Source organism: Seriola dumerili, unplaced genomic scaffold (assembly GCF_002260705.1).
Source record: "Seriola dumerili isolate Sdu_G_001 unplaced genomic scaffold, Sdu_1.0 BDQW01000002.1, whole genome shotgun sequence".
NCBI lineage: Eukaryota > Metazoa > Chordata > Actinopteri > Carangiformes > Carangidae > Seriola > Seriola dumerili.
In genome coordinates, this window is record NW_019174257.1 from 5510786 (window position 1) to 5533004 (window position 22219).

The window sequence follows — 22219 nt, forward strand, 5'->3', positions numbered from 1 at the left end:
GTTTACAATGCACCTAGGTGGGTTTAATTTCCTTTTTTAGGGTTGCTGTGCAGTGTGTTGCACCGTGCTTTGATAGGCATTTCAACAAGTCAACAAGTTCGTGTTTATAAGTTTTAAGTGTAAATTTGTCGACATTAACCGTGCTGTACAATCCTGCTACAAATCTCAACATTATGTGATTAAACAGGAAATCGAAGTGTGTATAATTTTTGATGAAACATTTCAGAAAGATATCTAAAAATGTAATTTATTCTCGAGCATTTCTTACTTTGAAACTTTCTGTAGTCTATAGGCCAACCCTAAAATAATATCATCATTTGGTATCCATAAATAGTGTTCTGTATGCATCCATTTACCACAGTGATAGTTTACAGTCATTGAAAAACCAGGCAAAACAACAGTGACATTTTAATCATTACTGCAATGATTTTGGAGACCACATAATCATACGTAATCACAAGACAAAAGACAATAGGGCTCTGGGAAGGTTATGTTGTTATAGAGTTAGAGTTTGATTAGAGGCTGCAGGAAGCTGGTTTATTTTGCTTTAGCTGAGATGAATTTTAGTTGGGGGTTGAGAGGTTACCAGTTAAAGGTTAGGTGAGGTTAAGGTCAACATTAGGTTAAGGTTAGGGTAAGGTTAAGGTTAAGGTTAATAAAGCAGGTTTGTAAAGGGGAAGGCCACCACGCGGTCTTATAAAGTACTGAGTGACAAAAGAAAGACTGAAAAAGAGAGGAGAGTAATAAGGAGGATGAGGGGTAATAGATAGAGGCGGTTCAGTTAAAAAAAAAAGAAGAAAAACAAAATACAACGAAATGGGGGCCAAAGGTCATTGGAACTTCTAACTTTTAATAATAAAGCAGCATGAAGAGATAAAATTAAAACTATCTATCCAGGCAGGCTGGGTCCACAGCAGCCAGACTGTATTCAATTACAATTGCAAATCCACCTGTGTTTCAGACATGAAACCTCATGGCCATAAGCTCCCTTTCTAAGCTTTGGTCAGCCAGGGGTTGATCAGCTTAGGGTGACAATGACCTAAATATTCCTCAAACAGGCCGCAGACTTCCTCACATTATCAATGCAGCATTATCTGCTCCACAGAACATCCCAGCTGTTTTGTTAAACAACACTCTGAATATATTAAAAAATATTATTGAGGGATGTAGTCCGGCTACAGGCAATCTGGCCAGAGATGTTGCACATCTGCGTGCGAGGTGGACGGGGTCGCGTGATTGGCCGAGTGTCAAAGTCTGACCACCCTCCAGAGGGCGTCTGGCTGACCTTCTCATCACCACAGTCTCCCATCTGGGATCCTGGTGGGGTCGCAGCAGGTCTCAAGGAAAACTTGGCTGTTGTTACCACATCTGCAGAGGTCCTAGCCACTCCCTGCAGAGCAGCTTTGATGCCAACAAATGTGAGTGTTCGAGAGCAACTGAACTCAGCATGATTCCGACTTGGAATGTGCATAAATCTGTATGAGTAAGGGAGCTATCCAGTGTCAGGCCATGATTTTAAACATTTACATTAAAAAAGGACCTGGATCTCCATGGATATGCGCTCCTCGCCATCCTCTCGCTGTCTCTATGGCCTCTGGTTAATCTGTTCTGGCTGACAAGGCCAGCGAGGGCCTGGGGTCTGCAGCCACAGGGACTAGGGGAGAAATGTCAGGCTCCCTCCACACCTCTAGAGGAGCTCCTCAGGGGACCCGGACGCAAATATCACTGCCCCGCCAGCACAGCATGGTCTGGCACATAAGGAGGCAGTCAGCCAGCTAGTTAGTTATCTTGCACCCCACCCCTCCCCTCTATTTTACCACCTATCTATGGGAGGGTACCCATCAGTCTCACAGTTACCCCCTGAGGCTTAAGAGAGAGCCTGAAGCAAAAGAGCAAACAGGTAGCCCCCAGAAATTGTCAAAAGCAATCTGATCAACTGAGGAATTTGAAAAACTACCCATTGAAAGGCTGCCTCAAGAACCTCTGTTCTGTTTTTGGGGAGTGCATTTATCTTTGGGGGGGAAAAAAAAGAACAAATATTAAAACCTGGAGTCCCAAGATGGCTACTCGAAGCGCTGAGGACATGTGAAGATGGCAGCCTAGGGGGCTTGAGAGCGCAGGCCGCTTTCTCATCAGCATAAATCCTGCCTGGCTGCTGAATGAGCTTTCCAGCAGAAGGACTACAGAAAAAAAAAGGCAAGCCCCGAAAGCTTACATTACCTTATGAGAGTCTTGGTATTGAAACAAGGGAAAGTAATTTCCTTTTCTACCCTCCTATTTACACATATAGTTTGAACTGTAAGTAAAACATACCCAGCTTAAAGTGGCTGAGTATATTTTTGCAAGAAGTTCAAAAAGTCACAAGGCGTACAAAATGTGGCCAAATGTAACTATCAGTTGAGCCCTCGCCTTGTAGTACGGGCAATAGAGCCTGAGCTAGAGATCTGTAAGCCAGTGGGGATGTGGGCCAATTTAGTGAGAGAAGGAAATGTTCTCCTGAGAAAATATGAGGGTCGACCCAGCCAAGTGTGGGATTGGAGGGTTTAGCCATACAGTGGTCCTGCAGAGGCCCTCACCTGGAAAGAACTCAAGATTCTTTCAGACCCTATCAGAACTTGCGGCACTTTCCAAAGGTATTTTTGGACAGCGAGGCTGTTATTGTGAAAACTGAGGTTCAACAGTTAACATCTGAGTATTAAAAAAAAAAAAAAAAAAAAAGAAGACAGTCATGTAAATTGCTAGAACAAAGTGTTTGCTGTATATCTCACCAAGAACCCTAAAATACTGTAGGCTATGACTGCAGAGGGATAATTGTCTTGGATTCAAACAGAGTCCAATTATTTCCTCAAAGCCTTGCAACACAGCAGCAGAGAAAGAACTAGATGTGACAGGGGGCATCAGCAGTGTAAAGTCTGAATAAGATGGTCAGGGAAAAGTAAATAAGACAACAGCTTCTTCCAAGGTACTTAGAATCCCAAACAGTCCCGCAAACTTGCTAAAATAGTGCAGGAAAGGTGGTTGAACTGAGCAGTTCTTAAATCTTACAAGCAGCATTAATGTGGAGTAGGATGTTGCCTCAAAAGACCTGCTCAGCAAGTCTTCAGCATATAAATAAAAACTGCTGCTTAAAAGTGGACAATGATGCCTAAACACCTCCCTGCTACTTGTCCTTGAGTTGCCTTTCTGGTATAAGTTCCAGTGTGGTGGGAGGGGTGGGGGTGGGGGGGTTGGGGGAAGATGATAAAGTTGGCATAAGAAGGAGGATGGGCAAAACAAAAGTAAAAGTTTAGGATGAATAGAAACTGAATATAAATAACGTGACAAAGGAGGACGAGTGTAAGGGGAGAGCAGGGGATGCATGCATTTTGGAAAAAACTTTAAATATGCCATCTGCTTCAAGGAGAGTGGGTGGACTTGCTGGGCTTTGTAAGACACTTACCAAAGGTTTCTGAAAATGACAAAGCAAAAAAAAACAGAAAAAAAAGTAAAAGTAAATATAAAAAGGGGAAGAACAACATAGTTCATTTTAGGTTGAGGCTGAAAGTGACTGCCACCCTAGAATTAAAGGAACTGTAGTTTAGCTGGGTCTTGTGTCCCACCTCAGTATTTTAGCAGTTTTCATTACCATGAGATATCATAAGAGTAAAGAAGTCTCAAATGCTATATAATAGCTTCTCGCTTAACAACAAGTTCTACAAAAAAATTTAAAAATCTAATTAGAGGCTTTTTATTTTTGGAAAAATCATATTAACCCATTTTGGTGTCTGTAAAATATCCCAGATATGGTCTTGTTTGTCAGTTATATTTCATTTATTGGTTTATTTTGCTGTTATTTTGGTTTTAACTGGTGTTATGGGTCAACAGCCAAATGACACGTGTTGAAGACTCCACAATGTGCACTGAGACACATCGGAGTTTCAGACACAAATATAGACAAAAAACAGAGAGAGGGGGAGGGAGAGGGAGAGAGAGAGAGAGAGAGAGAGAGAGAGAGAGAGAGAGAGACACCACAAAACAGCAGTCTGTTTCAGTTGGACAGGACACACAGAGACAATTGAAGACATCATGAAACAGATAAAGACAGATGATGCAGAGGTTAGAAAACAGGCAGGAATTTGAATTGTCTTTGTTCATTATCAACAGAGGCTCAAAACTCACAATACCATGTTGACAATTAACTATATTTTTTACAGTTAACTGGATTTTAGGAGAAGAGCTGGCCCTCCACATGACTATAAATAACCGGAGAACACAAGCCTACCAGCTGTAGCCAAATGTAGCAGAAAGGGTCTGGTAGAATTGGGTTACAAATTATTTGATAAACACAAACACCAAAATCCCTTACATTTATTTACTGTTCTAAACATCTCAAATGTCTTTAATAGCCTTCATCATTCTTTTTGAATGTTTGAACATGATTAGGCTTAAATGGAAAAGTTATCTGTTGGAGCTGCATCATACCACAATACTATCCATATACTGCTATTGCCACCTACAACTAGATAACAGATATGTTATACCTGATATGTTATAGCTGATACCATGATTGTGTCTGTGAAGAGGCATCTCAGATGCTTATCTCCATGACATGATAAACTGATAACTGTAATGATACAGTATACTTGCCAATGTTATATTTCAGTTGCTGAATGTAAAATATCTTACATTTTCTCTTTGGCATGGTGTCAGACTACTTGATATTAGTATGAATACTCTTGTACCGTAAAATTGTATTGTGACATTATTATGAATCTGAATGCCTGTCATGTCTCAGGAGGTGCTGTGAATTTGAATACTTCAAGGTACCCTGTGGTTAATGCATATGAATGTAAACAACATTTGTTTGTTTACAAGAAAGAAACACACAGGGCACCTTTAAGGTTAACCTGCTAAATTACTTAGTTGAAGGCAGGCTGTGCAAGAAAATGACCAAAAAGGCAGAAAATATTAATGTTAACTTAAGAGTCCCTTGTGGAGGCTCAAACTTAAATCAAAAGCTGTGGCTAACAGCCTTCACCAAAGCACCTCGGGACAACCTGACATACCCAGAAGAGATTCCCGGGCCGCGACAAACCAAGAAACACAGTTCACGGTAAGTTGTACAACATCCTCCTGGAGAGAGCAAACAGTCGTGTATTTTAACAGAAGCTTTTGGTCTGAAAATTTAAAAGTCAAAAGGTGTACCTCAAAACTGGAGTGCATCAATAAATTAAAGATGAAACATATCTAAAATTAAAAGCGTCTTAGAGGAATGTGCACTTGTTGTGTTTGGTAAGGCATGAATAATGAGATGACAAATTGATTCTTTTGAGTGTACAGCTCATGAGGGCCACAACTGGGGCAGGAACTCAATGGCAACAGACTCTTTATTTAGTGGCGTCTACCCTGATTTACGTTTGCAGCAACAAATCAAATAGGAGTCATTGGATTTTTCAAATGGTGACAAATCATCGACCTAAAATATCTACCCCTTATTGCCCGGGGCCACTCCAGGGCCTGCACTTAATTAGCTATATAATTAGACTTTGCTTTACTAGGCCTCTCAGTGGGGTTTAATCAATGGGAACAAGACAACATATCCACCACTGAGTTGTGTCAGTAGAATGTGGACTTTGCGCTCATTGTCTACTATGACACGCTTCTGGGATGTTGTGAATCACTTGTCCTCATTCAGTAATGTCACAATGTCACACTCTTAAGCGTAATGTGTTGTTGTTTCAACATATCTTTTGGATGATGATCTATGGTTATAATGAGTCATAGATGAATGGTGTGATGCTTGACTTTATATTATCGTTTGCTTCTCACCTTGCAATTAACAAAGTGAAATTTTCTTTGCACTCATTTGACTTTTAAATGCTATATATGTAATTGTTTGGATTCACGTTGTCTCTGTACTATACTTTGGTTTATTTTCATGTTTTTAATTCAAGGCAAGGATTGCATGCTCCTTTATGGATTGAATGAATTCTTAGGTCTGTTGGTCTGATGCAACCCTATTCAGATCATCTAAATGTCATTAATCTAAAAGCAAACCATGATTTTCAGTTCCTAAAAAAAAAAGTTTACATTTGGACAAAGTTACAGACAGTGATGTGTTTATTACTAAACAATTGTATGTGTTCCCACACTGATGAAATGAATCTGCTGGAAGATTTAGAAAACGTTCTCAATCACATGACTAAACAACTTGGGAAAAGGAAAGACATTAATTGCAAAGCACAGAACCATTTGAGTTACTTTTAGAAATGTCCTGGAAAAGCAAACACATGCTGAAGTTAGCACGAAGGAAAAAGGCAGCAACATCATTTTTTTTTTTTTTAGCTTTTCTTACCTGAGCGTAGCTGTTTGATTCGCCCATTACTTGCACTGGGGTCAATGGGCAGGAAGTCTTTGTACCAGGTGATTTCTGGGTCAGGGTTGCCACTGGCGGCACAGAGCATGGTGGCTGTCCGAGTGCGCTCCACCACTTTCAACTGAGGGCCCATGTCAATGTTGGGGAAGCCTGGTGGGAGTAGGTCCTCTGTGAAAACAACAGGAAAACAGGACACATCAGTGCTTTGACTAGAAAAGCCAAAAAAATGTTGTTACTTTTAATCCTTATGCATAAATCCCCATTAAGAGACATAGCACAATAGTGATTTAAATGAAATAAGACACAACAAAGTATCTTTTTGACATCTTTCTGTAGATGTGGCCGTCATATTAAATATGTACATGTGACATGTCAGAACAATTGCTAACTGTGTGCTGTGTGATTTCCTCCTGAGTAGCAGGTGTGCTGCAGAAGAAATAAAATAACATCGTAGCAATAGAGTAAGATACCCCTGTAACTGCCTTTCTGAAATTAAATGGGGACTTGTTCATTCTACATATGAAATACGCAAAAACGGCTATTTCTAATTATAATATTAATTAGAACATCAACATAAAGGGAACATTTAATAGTGGCTTGTAAGAGTTAAATATGTAATAAATCTATGACAAAATTAATGTCACAAGGTAACTGGTTGCTCTAACGTAGTATGATGTGTAATGATGTGTGCATAAAATAATTTTCCATGAATTAGTACATGGGTTAATACATTGGGAAAGCACCCACATTACCATAAACCATGAAATCATACAATCTCATTCCAAAAAGTGTCAAATTAAAAAAAAACAAAAAAGGGCTGATCACTGAGCTATGAAATGTATCTGTATTTGACAATTTGCTTTATCACAGCAGGTTTTCTAACCCAATTTAACCTTGACCACTGAGACAAATGCACGTTGTGAATGAGATATATTATAATCAGCCATGTACAGTAGACAGATAAATGAATAGACCAATTGAGGAAATAAGGCTTGGATAAACATATAAACTGCATTTCATTAAGAATCTCGCTCTCCCATGAGCCTGCGATGAGGCATTGGAGAGGTTTAAGAACAAAGAGCAATGAAACCATGCAGGAAGCTCTCTTCCACTTCTTCTCTCTCAGATAATGAGATGACTTTCTAATGGCTAATGGCTTTTCTAATTGTTAGAAAAACCATCCCACAACCAGATGCTCACAGACTAGACTGCATTCTCAATATCGGCTCCCACACATTAAGAATCATGTGTCTTGTTTAAATGCCCTTATGGAGGACACCGTCTCCCCCTGCATGTATTTTGGTTATAACAAGTGGTAAATAAATGGCCTTAAATGAAAATAAACAGCAGCAGTGGAGGCGATGGAGTGAAAAGTAATACCAGGAAAAAAGACTCGTGAACCTGGTGTTTTCTCTGTCTAGTTTCTGCATGTTCAGTGACACTGAAATCAATCTGAGGTTACATAGAGCTCTGCAAAACCACAACTTGGTTCAGACGCACAATAACCCCTGCCAGGACAGGATTGAATTCAGATTTCTCTTTTGCATTAAAAGGTGCAAGACTTTTGCATAAGCCTCTGTGATTGTCATTATACTAATTCAAGAACCATGACACTAGCTAGTACTTGGATCCTTGCAACTAATAATCATGCATGATTGCACAGTCATTACACTGTTAAAAGATGACAGTGTGCTCTATGGTCATTGTTCTCCTTCTGCAGACTCCCTGCTCTCTTGGGGGCAATTAGTCCCATGGGTCAAACTGCCTGACCTCTACCCCGACTGGAGCCAGAATAGTGACTCAATCTCAGATGACGAGAGCCGAGGGGGAAGTACCTTGAGCTGTAATATGCATCAGAAGCTCAAGGCCACATCGCAACTCGGAGAAGATTGACTGACTAAGATGCTGGCCGGTGGCAAAAGAGAGGTCACTGTTCATCTGGAGAGCCAGTGACCTCATGTCCACTCTGCAGACATCACGGTGGTGTCATAGAGTGCCAGGGAACACTAAATTAAGGGAAATTAGGACAGTAAGTTGTTTTAGCTTCACTCTAAAAGCAGAGTTGGTCTTTCTGCCCGAGAGCTATTCCATATTACATTTTCCACTTGACACAAACAATGATGTGTTAAATGATTATTTCAGAATTTTCTATTTTTGGTTAGTCCAAGTTATGTCACACAGGGGGAAAAAAACAACCCAAAATGTCAGGAGGATGACTATTGTTGATGAATGTATTGCATTACTCTTTAGTCACCAGGAAAAATAAAGAAAACAAAACAGCAAACTTTGTGTTGTTTTATGCGCTTAGATTGTGTGGAGAAGAGAGGGGAAGTGAGGTCACATTTTGAAATATTGAATATTGAAAATAAAAGACAAACACGAGAACAGAAGGAAGAAGCAGAGGGTCTCTAAGTCCAGACAGGTTACCTATAACTAAGGCTGACATCAGCAGAGCATGATGAATATTTCAATGCCAGGTTCAAAGAAGTACAGGCATTTACACAGTTTTGGACTCCGTGCTGTATCCTCTCCATAGATTATTAATGATCACCCCTGTATAATCTCTTTATACCAATTTCCCCCGCAGCTCAGAAATGGCGAGCCCACACTTCACTTTAGAAACGTCAGGACAAGGCAGAGCAATATGTTCTCGCAAACTCCCTCTTCTGTGTGTCATCAATGATCTTTGTATAATGCCCTAAAAGGTGCTGCACTCTCGTAGCCCTCTGGCTAGCTCAGTCGGTCGGAGAAGGATATCTGCAAAGGGTAGGTCTGGCCCGCTCTCCGAGTGTTACATCTGATGTATTTGATGTTGCTGAGGCCTATCTGTGCGTCACATCACATCAGCTCCGCCTTCATGGTATGTAAACAGCAGACAGAGGCCTATACAGAGTACAGTAATGAAGCTGAAAACATACACGAAGTAAGTGGATTTGAGACTAATGAAATTAGGCAAGTGACAGAGGGAATCTGCCTGAAGGAGCAAGAGAGGCCAGGAAAAAGGTGGGTGAATAAACAAACCAACCAAAACAGCAGTAAACAAGAAGAAGGGATGGTGGATTCACAGAAAGATTATGCTATCATTACAGCTGCTCTGACCTGATACTGCACAGGCAGCCTATTCCTGAATAAATGGCATGTATGCTGGTTACTTACTTCCCTAGGAACAGAGTCTGATACCATCTTTCCCCCTGAAGCTTACAGGCTCTGTCGATAAAGGCGGCCATGCAAAAATAAATAGATCACTCATCGAGGGAGTGTTACTTCAGGGTTAGCCAGCCTGACTGTGAAGGGGAGAAGGCAACCAATGACACGGGCTGATAGTATCCTAGAATTGCCAAAGGGCCAGTCCCCCATAATGGCGTAGCAATTGCATTTCTATGATGTGTACTGGGGGTTCTCTGTGATGACAAATCTTCACAGGCCAAATAGAATTGACGCATGTGCACTCTTGGTCAATGACAACGCCGCTATTTATTTTGCCAAGAACAGCCTTTGTCACTTAAGCCAACAATCATCCTACTACAGAGCTATGAGACACATGCTACAGTTACATGCTGCATTGTGAGAATTTTCACTTTTGATCTTTTGTTTTTTGTTTCACACAAATTCATTTACATTTAATCACAGTGTAAACGCTAAAGCTAAAAATATGAACAAATAAACAAAAAAAAAAAAATCTATCTTCCAATTTTCAAGGATAAGCCTCACAATTAGGTAAACTGACATTTATTTCCTGTTTTAATACAGCAGTCATCATTGTTTGTCTTAACCATGGCCATTCTACAACCATAACTTTGTGTTTATTGCTGTAACAATGACGACATAGGTCCTCCATCCTTAAAAAAGTGCTTATTTTAACCCAAACCAAGACCTTTTCCTAAACTAAACCGAGAAGTTTGTGTATCTAAACCTAACCAAACTGTGACCGTTCCATAATGTGGTTGCTTTTGTAACCATGACGACGATGGCCTGGTTTGCCTGCCACCGTAGGGGTGCTATTTCAGGAGCCGCTTCAATGGATCGTATCAGAAGGTCGGGACAAATGGTGACCTATATGGTTGTTTGGGTTGAAGGACTTGTTGGCATATGCTGATGGCTGACATCAGCTCAGCCTGGTCCTCTCCACCGCTGTAGTGTAAAGCATTTAGGCAGCAATGACAAAGGCTTTAAAACCATGCTGTTGTTGAAAAAAACAAAAAAAAAATGTACCTGTTTTTCAACAATGGAGAATGCATTTTTTCTCACAAGATGATATTTCCATACTTTGGAAAATATTCAGTAGGATTGGCACAGGTTTCAGAGATCGCCACTTACTCAGTAAATAGTAGACTTTCAAGTCATGCAAGAGAAAGAATAGTAACCCAGAGTTACTGTGATGACAAACAGTCAAACATGTCCACATGCAACAGCTGGCTTGATCAGCATGACTCAAAAGCTCAGCCTCCTACAGGCATCTACAGTTATCTAAATTTTGATTTTGGTCATTCTCTTTTTTTTTTCTTTTTTTTTTTGGTTGGCTTGAGTGCCATCATTATCCATAATTGTCTTTAATTATGCTCCACCATTTAATATCATTACACAAGTGACAGGTGCAAAGCCTTTAATCAGCCTCTGGTCAGCTTAGCCATCGCCCGGCTGTTAATCTGCCGACTCATGTCTGCTGTTGCATTCTGCTTTCTATCATGCTAAGTGTGGCCCTCTTAAAAGGTCTGTCCTTTAGACTCATTTAACTCTCCTGCCTAATCCCATTTCCAGTGATTCACTCTTACAAAACCATGTCTTTTTCAGCTAATCTAACTCTGGTATAGTCATAACTGTACCAGAGTACAGCTACAGCTCTGTACAAACGGGCTTGGTGATCAAAACATAGCATTTGCTGGGCACTTTCATAAAAAGAACATACAGTATTTATACTGAATGAATGAGCTACATTAAATAAGTATAGCCTTGAAACTGCTATGGCTATGCTATACCCACTATATAGCAGCATATTTACATAGTATTCACCATATGTTGCACATACAGTGTAATACTGTGATATCAATTGTTTGTTGCAGAACCATGAATTGCATGCGCAACCTATGCTCTAGTCAAAGAGCACTTAACCCTCGTGATTGGCAGTTCTAATGCCTTTCTCTACCCACTGACCTACATCAAGAAGAAAACCTGTGACTTTCATAATGCTGATAGCATGCTTTACCCATTTAGCTATATAGTATGACAGAGGTGTGTTGGTGTTATACTCTACCAAATAAGCTACACAGCCAACTGAACCCAGGCGGTGTCAGTCCTGAGCACTGGTCAGGGTGTTCTACTGTGCGTGGATCTTTATATTTTTATACTGCACACATCATCCATTTTTATCTGGTGTCAAGATCTCTGACACACTGGCTTCAAAGCTGCTTATTCTGAGCCATCAATTATCTCACAGGGTGGAGAGAGCTACAGTCACAGGGAGTAAAGAGGGAAAGAGGTAAAAACCTGACTGGCTGGGACTGCAGCAAATGCTGTGGGGTGCTCCACCGTCCCCCGCACCTATTACTCATATTATTATTTTCACTTACTGAAATGATTTAATTTCATCAGCAGCATAATCAGGTTAACTGATTACCCAGTGCCACAGCATAGAGACACAGGCTTTAAGCAGGTCTGTGCATTAATACCACAGAGGGACTGCCGGGAGAGAGGCAGGGTGAGAGAGAGCAAGGGAAAAGAGGAGCAAGCGAGAGGGAAAGGAAGACAGAGGTTAAGATTAGAGGCTAAACAGAAAGAGCATGAGAAACACAGTGGAAGACAATGAAGAATACAAGATCCTCTCTTTCTCATAGATAAATGTGATTTGGATAAATAAATGTTCAATTGATGGGCATAGACATGCAATGCATTTGCACCTACACCACAGCCAGAACTGTTCACACCAAAGAAGCAAATACAGTATTTGACATTTTTACCAGTCTTGGAATTACATGTAGAAAGTTCTTTTCACCTCAGCGCAAAACACAGGAACCATAGTTCCCCCAGTTGTCACAATAATCACAAATGTGAACCACATAGTTGAGTCTAAAAGGTTTTTATTCCAGTGACCATATAAGTTTGACTACCAAGAACAATGTAAATGTCTCCTAACTCAGAGTGCTTGCAAGACCATAAACTTGTATTCTCTATGTTGTGAAAGAGGTCAAACTGTTTCTTTTCTGCACTGTGAGGTAAAGCAGCTGAAAGCCACCAGCTACTGAAAAGAAACTGTGAAACCAGGTGTAAACTACATTCATACCAAACAGTGCACCAGCCTGTTCCACTTAGCAGCTTTCTTGTCTGTGGCTGAGGGTTGGAAATTTGTGATGATGGACAGACAAATGCACATCTGTCAACCAAACCAAAAGGAAGTTAAAGACATTTCTGTACGTTTGCTGTCTTGAACATTTTTGTAACATTCCTTGAATTCTATGACCAACAGGATGCCTTGTTGAATTGCCTGAGAAATATACAAAGGAAAAGAGAGGAACAGTGATCCAGGGGCAGAGAAGAATAGCAACACAGGGGAAATCTAATCACAGTGTCTCTGGGCCCAGCACCGATAGCCCTCTCCGGATAGCCATCTCAGCTGAATAATGGTTATTATACGGCCAGCACTCAACCTCTACCCCCCTGCTCAGCTCCCGGAAAGACGTCTGATGTCCCATTGGTATTCTCTACACCGAGCACATCTAGCCACCAAGGGCAACATTTACATCCGAATCTCCAAAAATACAACCTGAGAGAAACGGCCTGAAAGAGCAGATGACAGAAAGGAAGAGGGGCAGAGGAAAAGAGTGACAAAGGAAGAAAGAGAGACACAGACAGATTGAAAAAGTGAGGGACATTGAAAGTAGCGCAGAAGTTTGCAGCATAGCTTATTGCCCTCCGGCAAACATTACCGCAGCATGCAGTGCAGGACTGCCAGGCTCTGCAAGAGCTTCTTCCCACAGGCCATCAGGCTCCTCAATTCCCTTTAAAATACACATTACACACACACACACACACACACACACACACACACACACACACACACACACTACCAGACTGTCAGAACTCTCTCACACACAAAGAATGACTCAATAGATATATCCAGCTCTCATTATCTGCTGTTACACTGTGCAATAAATCAGTAAGTCAATACTTCTGTTATTTCAGCACTTGATTACTACACTGCAGTGTTAGTGTTTACATACTGTCATACTGTGCAATAACCTGACTGTTACTACTGTCTATTTGTCTGAAATTTGACATTGCGCACTATTTCCTCTGTCCTAGTTCCTCTCCCATATGTCGATCATTTGCACATTGAACTAGGAGGAGCGCAATTTTGCTCTGCTGTGCACTCCTTGTTGTATGGTCTGAATGACAGTGAAGTTCACTCAGACTCTGAATTTTGACTTTGCACTGCAAAATTAGTTTGTTGGGTCAGCTTCCTGACTATATGAAACCTACTGAGATAATGTTACTGGCCTGAGTTGCTGCACCAGTGGCTTTCTTGCGGTGGAAGTGTATAGTTCAAGTTGCAGCAAGTACAACAGTATTATATATATCTAATGAGAGTAGTGAAGCACAAACTGGCTTTACGTCCTCATCCTTTGTTGAATCCTCAATCAAGATCTGCATTGTATCAATACATTACTTTCATTAACAGAGGGAAACTGTATTGTAAGCTGTAGGAAAAAAAAGAATATATATAAATATATGATTCTTTTTTTTAGCAATTTTTAATACTTTATTGAAGCATATGATTTACAGCTGATTAGAAGACTTTCTTACAAGTTTCTCCGCATGGTTCAACTTTTTAGGCTAACCTGCCGTCTTTGCCCCGCCCGCCTCCCTTTAAATGCTGGAACACAGGGTCCAGTCTTAGATAGAAAAACGTACACTACAGGCTGTTTCCCTGATGTGGTGAGCCACCGTGATAGACACAGCACAGACAAGGGAGAGGAGTAATTGCGTAGGACAGCTCCAATGATCCCCTGCCTGTGAGGAGAAGAGGTGGAGTGAAAAAAAAAAAGAAAAGAAAAACATAAAAAGGAAAAAAAAGATTCTGTTTATCCATCTCAGCCGGTGGAAGTTTATTGAGTTCTCTCTCTCTCTCTCTCTCTCTCTTTCTCTCTCTCTCTCTGTCTTGTCAGGCTCCTGAGGCGTCTGGGGTAAGACAGGCGAACTCCAGGGGAGACAGGAGATGAGGCCGGGGCCATTAAAGGAAGTGCCTCACCGTAGAGAAACGTCAACCAGTCAGGTCTGGTTTGGTTGTGGGTGGCTTTGAGTGTGTGTGTGTGTGTGTGTTTCTGTAAGTGTGTGCGCATGTGTATGAGGAGGGTGGGACTGTGTGCCGAGGAGCAGTGGGCACCTTGAAACCTGACGTCAGTTTATCACACTGTGTGAGCGGCAGGGCTGCGCTGGAAGCCTTTCAAAATGAGGACTTCTTCTGTTGCTTAATTGTTAGAGAGTTGAGAGTTGTAGAGATTGTAATGTGTACCATTCAATCAAGAGAAAAAGCTCAACTCATTTTTTACACAACTTTTTTTTTTTTTTTTTTTTTTTAAATAACTAAAGTGGCTTGGTTCCTGTAAGTAGGCAGCATAATTTTGTGTCTTACCTAATTAATGATGACACTAATGAGAGAGCGTACAGCGGGGTGCTTTGACAGCTCACTGAGGTGCAGCATACCCCATAAGTTTGGCAATCAAGTTGGAGTCATAAACTTCTTTCAATAGCAAATGAAGTTTTAGAATTTATTATTCAAACAGCCTGTGCAATAACTGAGAATACTCCTCCTAACTAATGCCAGTATTTTAGAACTCACCACCGTTCTTTAGCATCTCTGGGGTGAGTCGGAAAAAAATTGCGACCTTACAGTATTGTCGCGTGTGAAAACAGTTACCAAGGACTTTTTTTTTTCGATATGCAAAAGCTAAATGCCAAAATCACTGACATTTGTTAATTCGGCAATTGTTAAGTCTTGGGTTTTAGAAGATATGTGTGAACAGGGCTTACGTGAGTGAGAGAATCCTGACTTGTGGAGCAAAGGCCTTTCTAAGCTGTCTAAGCACTAAGCGGCCAAAAACAAGAACGGATTGAGAGGGCTGAGCTGCTGCACTGTGCCATTCCTGCCAAATTAACTAATCTAACCCAAACAAATACCAAAACCTCCCAAACAAAGACTGACACTAATTGCAGGGGGATGTTGAAGGAGGTGGATGGGTGGGGCTGTGGTGTGAGGTCATAGTCTTGGTGGGCCATTAGCTTAGAGCAATTAAGTCACTAATGACAGGTTTGGAGGAACCTTTGGGTAGCAGAGCAACATTTCTGAATATGAGGTGGCTAGAAATGAGCAGAGAGCCAGCTAGATGACTCCTTGGTAATTGCTTAATGTCACTCCGAGACATGGAGACAACAAGTGGACATGGCAGTAAGGGTCACAGAGGATGTGCCCTTCACCAGGGCGAGATTGGAGTTAGAGTATTGGATAAATAAGTCACTAAAAAAGATGACAAGACCGAGAGGTTGTGGGTAGAATGCTGATAAAGCCGAGTAACAAGCAGGATTGTTAGGAGGAAAAATGTACAGGAGACCTCAGCTGCAATTTCACCATGATTTCCTGCTGTAAGGCAGCATTGGACAGAGAATTCTGTCGCTAAAAGGAATCAGCAAAAAAAAAAAAAAAAAGAAAAGAAAAAGGAAAACATATACAGCATGTACTGAATGAAGAAAACACAATGTCCCCTTCAGCAGTAACAACCCCCGTTCACACAGAGATGTAATGCTTAAACTGAACTTGAAGTATTTCAATGGAAGGATGTGACGGTGAATGTGGGTGAACGGGTTTGTGGGCAGAGGGGGTGACGGGGGCTTGAGCAACACATGTTGGATGTGGCATTGCCCTTTAAGGGCCAAGGAGCACAATGTTCTTTAAATATGAACAGCTGCTGTTAAATCCAGTTGGATCTGGGCTGCACTCCAGAACACAAGCTTTGTAATCACAAAGGAGTCCTGGATAGCATCTTCCAACAGGCCTCTCCCTGACTGCTATTTCCCTCACACTCTATTTGTCCCTCTGATAAGTACACTTTACATTTCACTAAGATGTAGTGTCCTAACAATATTCACATGATAAAGTCATTGGTTTTCAAAAATTTGAATATATTTCTGTATTAATCATTGGCTGTTTGAGACTTATTACACATTTACAGGGATATAATTCTTGTCTTTCCTCTATTCAGTCTTAGCTGAGGTGCATTCTCTTGTCATAGAAGAAATATGCTGTTAAGCGTTCCATCCAAGTTTTACCACACGTGGCGTATGCACGGCCCTGAAGCGAGCAGGACTTTAAGTCACATCAACTTAGCCAATCCTGTAGGGCTCACAGCACGACCTCTGTGTTGTACGACTTCAGTCACCTGGGCTGGTGGCTCATGTATATGCATGAAGCTGGTGGTCTGGGCCATATCCCCTTGCTCTTCTTTATGCATGAGTTGGGCCACTCCAAAGGTCGCCACTCTCAGCGTTTCCACAGGAACCACTTCTTTCTCCCGGCTCTCATTCTCTGATTAGGTGTGGAGCAAAAAGTGCTATCCTAGTGTAGTTTGCACAGTTCATTTGATTTCTGCACATTATTATTGCTTGTTCATTTTGTGTACTGTTCCAAAATGCAATTATTATCATTATCATTAGTATTTTTGTTTTGTTGTCTTGTCAGATTAATTAGAAACCATTACGGGCAAGTAAATCCCATGTCCAGCTGCACCGATCGTCCAACTACACATTAATATGAAAATGTGCATGTGCACATACTCTGACCAGAAGTAACTGCAGATTGCAGAGAACTGATTTACATTTCCTCAGTTATACAAAAAAACCACATGGGACCAAAATACTGGTGCAAATCTAATGAAATATAATGACACGAAGGCATGAAGGAAAGTAGAGCTGCTGGAACGCTAACTACTAATCTAACTGCTAATTTCATAGTTGAATTATATGTAGATTTCTACATATTTCTGGACGTGTAACATGAAATGATTGTTATATTTGAGGTTCTACACAGGGAAGCTGGCTGTTTTACAGAAAGAGAGAAGAGATTATGAATTGAACAGATACGGGAGGAAACATAAGGGTATTTCCTGCCACAGGTTGAATCACAGGGACAATCAAACCAGTGAACGCTTATCATTGTAATGAACCAGTCAGTCAAAGCCTAACCCCTCTTCTGCTTTCCCATTTGCTCTCCATTTCCTTGCCTCTTCATCTTTTCTTTTTTTTCTCCCTCTTTTTTACTCTACCACAGTGCCGTATATTGGCTGTGGCCAGATGTCCAGGGTGGCCAGGGTCACTCTCCCTGAGCAGGAATTATATGAAATTGATAGTGAAAGTTCAGGAGCCAGCCATCCCTGGCTAAAGGTTAGCTCCTTCAAGTTATCCCGCTCCATCACACCACATCTTTTCTCTCGCCCTCTTCCTCCTTTATCTTTCTTGCTACCACTCAGCTTGTGCCCCTCTTCTTCATCCCCCAATCACACATGATTACTGCATTAGAGGTTCGGAGGATCAAAGGATTCCGAGGCCATAAACTCTCATCTGAGTGAATTTCCTCTGGAGGGAACTTTTTTTTTTTTTTTTTTTAACAATAGAGGAAGACAGAGTAGGGGAGATATAAGGCTGCCAATAGTCTGGCAGGCATACAAATGCTAATATGCACATATGAAGTGGGGCAGGGGGAGGAAAGGTGAAAGGTGGGTAAGGAGATATCTTCCAAAAGAGGAAAGGAGGCATCAGAGTCACTGAAGGACAGAAAAAGGAATATTACTGAGGAAAAAATACAAAACTTGGTAAGCTTCCAATAAGAGATCAGGGTCATGAGGACCATCCACTTGGTCAAGATCTGCCTATTGATTTATTGTTTGTACCAAGCCTGCCCTCTACTACACACCAATAAGAACTAAAGAATCCCAACACAGCGAGGAGTAGCACCTCATGAGCATCATCACAGAACAAAAAAACAGAAATTGCTGCACATGTAATTCTCCTCAGAGCCAGGAAAGAGCCAAATAATAACCACAAAAAGACAAGAACTAAAATGTTAGTCATTGTGATCGTGCGCTCAAAGAGAGAGCATATGGTTTATCATTTGCAAGTGAAAAAATAATGATAAAAGGTGCCTCATGCAAAAATGCAGGTAACCTCTGCTGATAGGTGTAGCTCTTAATAGCACTAAACAAATGTATAATTTACTGGTGGAGGCTGTGAGTGCTGCTCGGGAATGAGAATAGTCTTGTTCGTCAGGGACAAGCTGGAGATAATGCAGTAAGCAAAAACAACAGAGAGCACATTAGCTCAGTGTGGACTTAGTCACATGAGGTATGTCAGGGTGCAGGATCTGTTAAGAGCAACATGCCATCTTTCTTTTCGCTTTATCTGAGGCAGGCACATAGGCGTCATGTCGTGGCTAGTTTCGTCCAAATGGCGCGTTTAAAGCTTTCCTGGCTAGTAGGTAAAAATGGAAATAGCGGAAGGCAGACAAGCAGAACACGTGCAGTTGAGATGCACGATAGCACCTCAGTGTGGAAAAAGTCAACATTTTGACCAAGTCACATAACCAATCAGTGTCATCTCCCATTTCCTTAAAAAGTCAGGCACGCTATTGCTATTATAGTAGCGCAGTGTTTCACACAGAATTAGATTCTATTTGTGGTGAGTTGATTACATATTGTGACTGGTCAGTGAGCCCGGTCCAAGCACACGCACGCAGCAGCTCTGCGTGCCCTGAGGGGCAAGGAAGGGCTGAGGACAGCTCTACAAAGAAGCAATGGCACAAATCACAACCATAGACATCTTTTCTGTTATGAATGTTTGATTAATTATGAAACTGTGGAGGGAAAATTTTAGTCTAGGTGATGATTTACCAGTTAGTACGAAAGAGCGCTTCTCTGCAGAGCCTCATTTACGTCCGAGAGACATCCATGACGCATGGCAATGTTATGCAACCCACGATATGCCACAAACAATGCAGGGCTGTATAATGTTCCACCTGACTTATTCAAAAAATCTGAAGCTCATTTTCAGCATACACTGCTTGTGCATTACAGGCAGAGTATATGTGGATTGTGCACCCACCTATGTAGGAGCATATTACTCTCCTGATAATGCACCCATAAAATGAAACACTGCACCTTTGACTTCAGACCAGGTTTTTGTTGGTGAATCACTTTCCGCTGCCTCAAGACAGCAATTCACCAGCAATGCACCTGACAGCACCTGATTTTAAATGACAACTGCTCTGGTCTGAAACTAGCAAACATACTTGTGTTGCGCTTGACGCTGCTTTGCGCCGGCAGCTTGCCTCCATTGCTGCCCTAGATGAGTAACACTCAGCCCATTGTGTTTTTAAATAAATATTTTTTTCTCTTAGCTACCTCTTTGCTCTACTCACCTTTCTGCCACTCTTTTCTGCATTTTATCTCCCGTGCTTCTTGCTCTCTTTATAGGTGTGGAGACTAGTGGAAGAGGGCAGAGGTTACCTCAGAGGCAGGCGAACAGGAAGAGGAAAAACAGCCAGATCTGTTGCTGATACTGCCAAGCTTATTCTTCACTGTCTCATTACAGGGCAGCCACAGCCCGCCTGCCTGCCTGCCTGCTTGTCTGCCTGCTTGTCTGCCTGCCTGCTGGCTGGCTGGCTCTCTCTTACTTTGTCCCCCTCACTCTCTCTCCTGCACACACATATATACACACACACACAGAAAAAAACAGACTTAAACACTCAGCTGTCAGCATGTATACTTACACACACACACACACACATCGGGAAACAAACTCCCTCTCTCCTTCCCTCTCTCATACCCACACACACCCACACACCTGCTCATGTTTCACTATGTGTCTTATTAATTTTTCATCCAGCCTGACTGATGCCCTGGACTCACCTTTTCCTCTCAAATAAACACAATAAAATAAGCATTCAACCCTTCAACAGCAAAAGCAGCAGCGCATTAGCACTACAGAGAGAAAAGACAGAGGAAAAACTGACCAAAAGCAAATGAGTGCAAAAAAAAAAAAAAAAAATTTATATCGATATTGTATATACATGTAAAAACAGAGAAACTTGCAAAAAGTAAGTTTTAGGAGACAAGGGTCATGAATGAACCCAAGGGGGATATTTCACGAATCTAAATGAGTGTTTGCGCTGGTGCTTGGTTGATATGTACAGGGAATACTGATGAAATGAACAGCAAGGAGGAGAAATTCTTTTTTTTTTCTGTCTCTCTATCATCTCGTTTTCTCTTTTCTCAAACTGTCTCTTCCTCTCAGTCTTAGCTCAGGCTCAGACTTTTAAAGCACAAACCAATTTTGAAATGGAATTGCATCACACACGAAGAGAGATCTCACATCTCTTAACTTCTACTGCAAACATACTCACGCTACAAGCAATGAAGATCAGAACACTTCGTAATATTACCTAATGTAATGTGAATATATTCAGTCTGGTATGCTATTAGAGCTGAATTCCCATCCCAGTGCTTTCATGTGTAGGTTTTTTACTATACCTTTACTATACCTTTAGTATGTTGACCTGATATTTACCTGTAGTGTACCTATAGTTTAAGATATGCTGTCAATAAAGGAGCAATACAAAAAATTACTAAATAGGATACTCTTCAGTTGTGTGACTGCTGTTCATTTAGAAAGACAATTGTATTGTATCTGAATTTGTATTTCATTAATTAAAATGTAGCGGAAACGTGGTTGTATCATACAAATACTGTGTACTGAACTGATTCATCACCATCCCCTTACTGTATATACCGTCCACTGCACTTACACTCTGAAACACACAACCCACTGAAATACAATGAAATAAGACAGACAGAGACAGAGCAATTGTGCAAGAGAGAGAGAGAGAGAGAGAGAGAGAGAGAGAGAGAGAGAGAGAGAGAGAGAGACAGAGAGCCTGGACCATAATGGTAGTGATATTGTGTGAGAGATACAGAAAGAGGTAGATGGAGCACCGAAAGCAAAGTTGAAACACTATCGGTTGAGAGGTTGATTCGACTCTGTCTATTTAACTTTCACTCTAGTTCTCCTTCTCTCTTGCCCCCCCCCCATATCTCATTGCCTGCCCCCACATCCCGAGATTCACTGTTTCTCAACCCTTCTCCCACGAACCAGAATCCCTTTAAAATTCACTATTACCTGCTCCATCCCGAGAGAGCAGCCATTTAGGAGAGAGTCCGATCACACAGTGGGCACACTACGCCCCTCTCTCCCCCTGGGTGATAGTCCAAAACCTGACCTGACACCTGACCAGGCACAGTGTTGCTCTGTAGCAGATGGGCGGGGTTTCCAGTTCTACCTGAAACCAGCAGATGCAGCTTTAAATCAAACCCACCTTTACAAATACTAGACCTACATGTATATGTTGACCTGATATTTACCTGTCCCTTCTGTACTTTTAACAGGAACCTTTCACCAGAGAACAAGGAGGAGGGGAGGGCTGGGTGGTGCGGTGAGGGTAGGAGGGGTTAGAGGTAAAATTAAAGAAAAAAAACGTCAGCGCTGTGGATGGAAACCAGGTTTGCAACTTGGCATACACTGGGCGAAAGTAAGAGGATTGGACAGGTTTTGGAAAGAGTAACAGAGTGATGGGAGACAGGGAGAAGGGGAAGTTTAATTGGTTCCACCTGGTTGGGAGTGGCGAAGAAAATAAGCAGGATGTGAGTGTGAGTATGTGCATGTGCACACAGGTGCACGGCTACAAATAAAGGTCATGGCTAGGTCTGGTGTTATGTGGCATAAATCCAGACCTGAAAGCTGATTTGCCTGTGTGTGTGTGTGTGTGTGTGT

The 22219-nt window shown here is 41.5% G+C and overlaps 1 protein-coding gene across 1 annotated transcript in view; it reads right to left on the reverse strand.

Moving 5' to 3' along the window:
- LOC111234847 (receptor-type tyrosine-protein phosphatase S-like) overlaps positions 1 to 22219 on the reverse strand; it is a 132016-nt gene that overhangs the window by 85086 nt on the left and 24711 nt on the right. The window contains exons 4-5 of the mRNA XM_022763078.1: positions 6335 to 6523; positions 3440 to 3448 (exon numbers count right to left, since the gene is read on the reverse strand). Of these exons, the coding sequence (XP_022618799.1) occupies positions 3440 to 3448; positions 6335 to 6523 (198 nt within the window). The remainder of the gene's footprint in view (positions 1 to 3439; positions 3449 to 6334; positions 6524 to 22219) is intronic.